At 35.5% G+C, this 3,281-nt stretch overlaps 1 gene segment (V, D, J or C); it reads left to right on the top strand.

The window, feature by feature from the left end:
* The first annotated feature begins 1,304 nt into the window (after positions 1-1,304).
* On the top strand, positions 1,305-3,011 carry LOC113092316 (T cell receptor alpha variable 9-2-like). The segment is given in 3 exon segments: positions 1,305-1,457; positions 1,568-1,753; positions 2,761-3,011. Coding segments are annotated over 3 exon segments (486 nt in total).
* Positions 3,012-3,281: the final 270 nt, after the last annotated feature.

Genomic DNA, 3,281 nt, shown 5'->3' on the forward strand with positions numbered 1-3,281 from the left:
TCAACATTAATTTTTTGACTTAATTATATTTAAAACCAAAGGTGAATAAAGTTAAAGTGACTCGAGTAGTTTTCTTTTTTACCGAGCAAGTATAATCAACACAAATGGATAACATTAGCAAAGCTTAATTTTGTTTAATAAATTGAACTTAATCAAGTTATGTTAGTTCAAGCTATAGTCATTAAATTCTAGACAATAATTTACATTTATTCAAAAATAATTGTGTAATGTCCCATTTAATTAACACCGTTATGAATGATTTACTTAAAACATTATGTTACAATTAATTGTATATTACCTTTTCCATTTAAGCAACTAAGTTTTGTGGGACCGGTTGACATAACTTTATTAATTAAATACAACATTTCATTTCTTAGAGTGTATGCAATGGTATCAGCAGAAGGATACAGCCATGGTCTTGATCGTCTTCAGTTTCAGTGCTACAAGTGAACCCACGTTTGAAGATGGATTTAAAGGCCGGACTGAACTGGACAGAACAGAAACACTGAAGGGAGTCCTGAAAATCTCTGATCTCAGTTCATCAGACTCGGCTGTTTATTACTGTGCTGTCAAAAGGCACAGTGCTGTAGTCTTTATTACCTGCCTGACTAAAAACCAAGCCCCCAGACAAACAGGAAATGCAATACGTACAAAAGAGGAATCTAACTTCTGTTTCTTTTTCTTTTTTTCAGATTTTCTTTTTCAAAGATTTTTGTACTTTCTGTCAGTTTTTAATTGAAAACACAATCAAATATAAGCTTTCCTCCAAAACTAGTAGACCTACCTAGACAACATTTTAAGGCATCATGTATGCTGGCCAAATTTTACAGTAACATATCCTTCACAGATAACACAATACCAGGATGCATTGCGACAGTATCTGTGAAACATACAAGATGATGGATGCAGTCGAGAGAAATATTTCCAATAAATACTTACATTTCATGCAACAAAAACAGTTTCAGTCAAATCCACAGCAAAATATTCTGTTGCTGGGGGCTACATTGTTATTTCTTCCTCTAATGAGGAAGGTTTTGGAACTAATTTCACAGTGTCAAGTACAGAGACTAATTAATGGACCCTGAAAGTGGATGTTAATGATGGGATTGATGCTGTGTATCTGTGTGCTGCTAGTTTACACACACACAAAATAATTGCTTTAACAAAAAATGCAATAAAATCCTGCAATCACACCTGCCTTAACCATGAATAAATAAGCCCATATTTGTACAAACCAGTCAGCAGAACCTGACAACTTGCACATTCAAATGAATTAATCATGTCACACTCCTCCCTTCCGCCCTTCCTCCCTTCTTCTCTGTCTATACTAAAGACTCATACAATCTCTATCATCACATTATTTTTGTTGTGTGCGTAACCAGAGTATTTGTAACGCTGTTGTAGAAGTATGTTTAGAGCTGCATATGGACTGTGCATTTATTTCTTATTATACATAGGTAAGATGTCTTTTGATAGTAACATGAACAAATTATTATAATTTATCATTTTCGTTTATGTTCTTTGCTTTGAAAGAGAACATCTCTTAAAACATTTTTGTATTTTACAGGGATGGTGAAATGTGTGAATGTTCAACAGAACCCAACACCCATATTAGCCAGCGCGAAGAATATAACAGACATAAATTGTAGTTATGATGACAGTAACAAGCCAAACATGTTATGGTATCAGCAGAAGGATACAGCCATGGTCTTGATCGTGTTAAGTTACAGTGCTACAAGCAGGGCCGCGGGAAGTAATTTTGAACAGGGGGTGCTGTGAAATTTTTTTTTTTTTTTTTTTTTTTTTTTTGACAAAAAACCTATGAGCCTATATAGGCCTATTTAAAATACATTTTAAAAATAAATACATTGAGATTTACTACTTTTATTGTCATATACACTTCAGTGCACAGCCAGCCAGGGTCTGAAACGTACAGACATCAGTTCTCAGATATGCGCAATGGGTTATTAATCTGAAGCAGAAGCAGAATCAGAAATAATAGTTTAATAATCGAAAGAAAACTAAATAATTACTTTCATTACAATTTCAGATAGCCTATACATACATGCAACATATTAAGATACAACAAATAATATTACAACAAAATATAATATTAATCAAACTTCACAATAACGCTAAAACAATGCAATCGATTTGGTCAGCTGGCTTGAGTCACTGCACGTTTATGTCACACGCAACTCTATTAACTCCAAAATCTTTTTACGCACACCACAAGGAAATAATCTCTGACTATTTAAGCAATTTGTTTATTGAACAGTTCTCCACATCCATTACGCAAAGAACACACGCACAGTATAAAGCTTTCATCTCCAACCTTTTTACACAAACCACAAGGAAATAATCTCCGACTATTTAAACTTTATTTTAACATTTCTCCACAATAATTACGCAAGGAACACACGAACGAAATAATACTCTCCATCTCCATCCCCACCACCTTACAAAAATACTATAATAGTGTACTACTTACAATTGCTTGGCTAGTCAAAGCTGATCCCACACTTGTTGCCAAAAAAATAAATGTTACAAGCGCGGCAGCACCATGCTCTTACCTGAGCTACATGTAGGCGGGGTGCCCTGGACTGGTTACAGGTGTCCAAATGTCGAGGTGCGCTGTATTATATAAAGATGGATGTATTCTGCATGGAACGAGCAAAATATTTTAATAGGCCTACATTTTTTTTTATCTCCCTCTCGTCACTAGGGGGTGCTGCAGCACCCCCAGCACCCCACTTCCCGCGGCCATGGCTACAAGTGACCCCACCTATGAGGATGGATTTAAAGACCGGTTTGAACTGAAAAGAACAGAAACACTGAAGGGAGTTCTGAAAATCTCTGATCTCAGTTCATCAGACTCGGCTGTTTATTACTGTGCTGTCAGTATGCACAGTGCTGTAGTCTTTATTACCTGCCTGACTAAAAACCAAACCACCAGACAAACAGGAAATGCACAAAAAAGCCAATCTAATGTTCTTGAGGTTCAAATGTGACACTAATGAAAAGGCTTGTTACAGCATTTAATTTCTACATCAAATAATATTTTTGTACAGTTTTTAATAGAAAACACAATCAGATATAAGTGTTGCTCCCAAACTGAGTACAGGATCTACCCAGACAGCGGCATGTGTGCTGGCCAACTTAACGTAGCATTCACATATAATGCAATACCAGAATGCATTTCAACAGTTTCTGTGAAACATCCAAGATGGTGGATGGAAAGAAATGTTGCCAGTAAATACTTTAATTTAATGCCATTTATT

This window comes from Carassius auratus, unplaced genomic scaffold (genome assembly GCF_003368295.1).
Source record: "Carassius auratus strain Wakin unplaced genomic scaffold, ASM336829v1 scaf_tig00214564, whole genome shotgun sequence".
Taxonomy (NCBI): domain Eukaryota; kingdom Metazoa; phylum Chordata; class Actinopteri; order Cypriniformes; family Cyprinidae; genus Carassius; species Carassius auratus.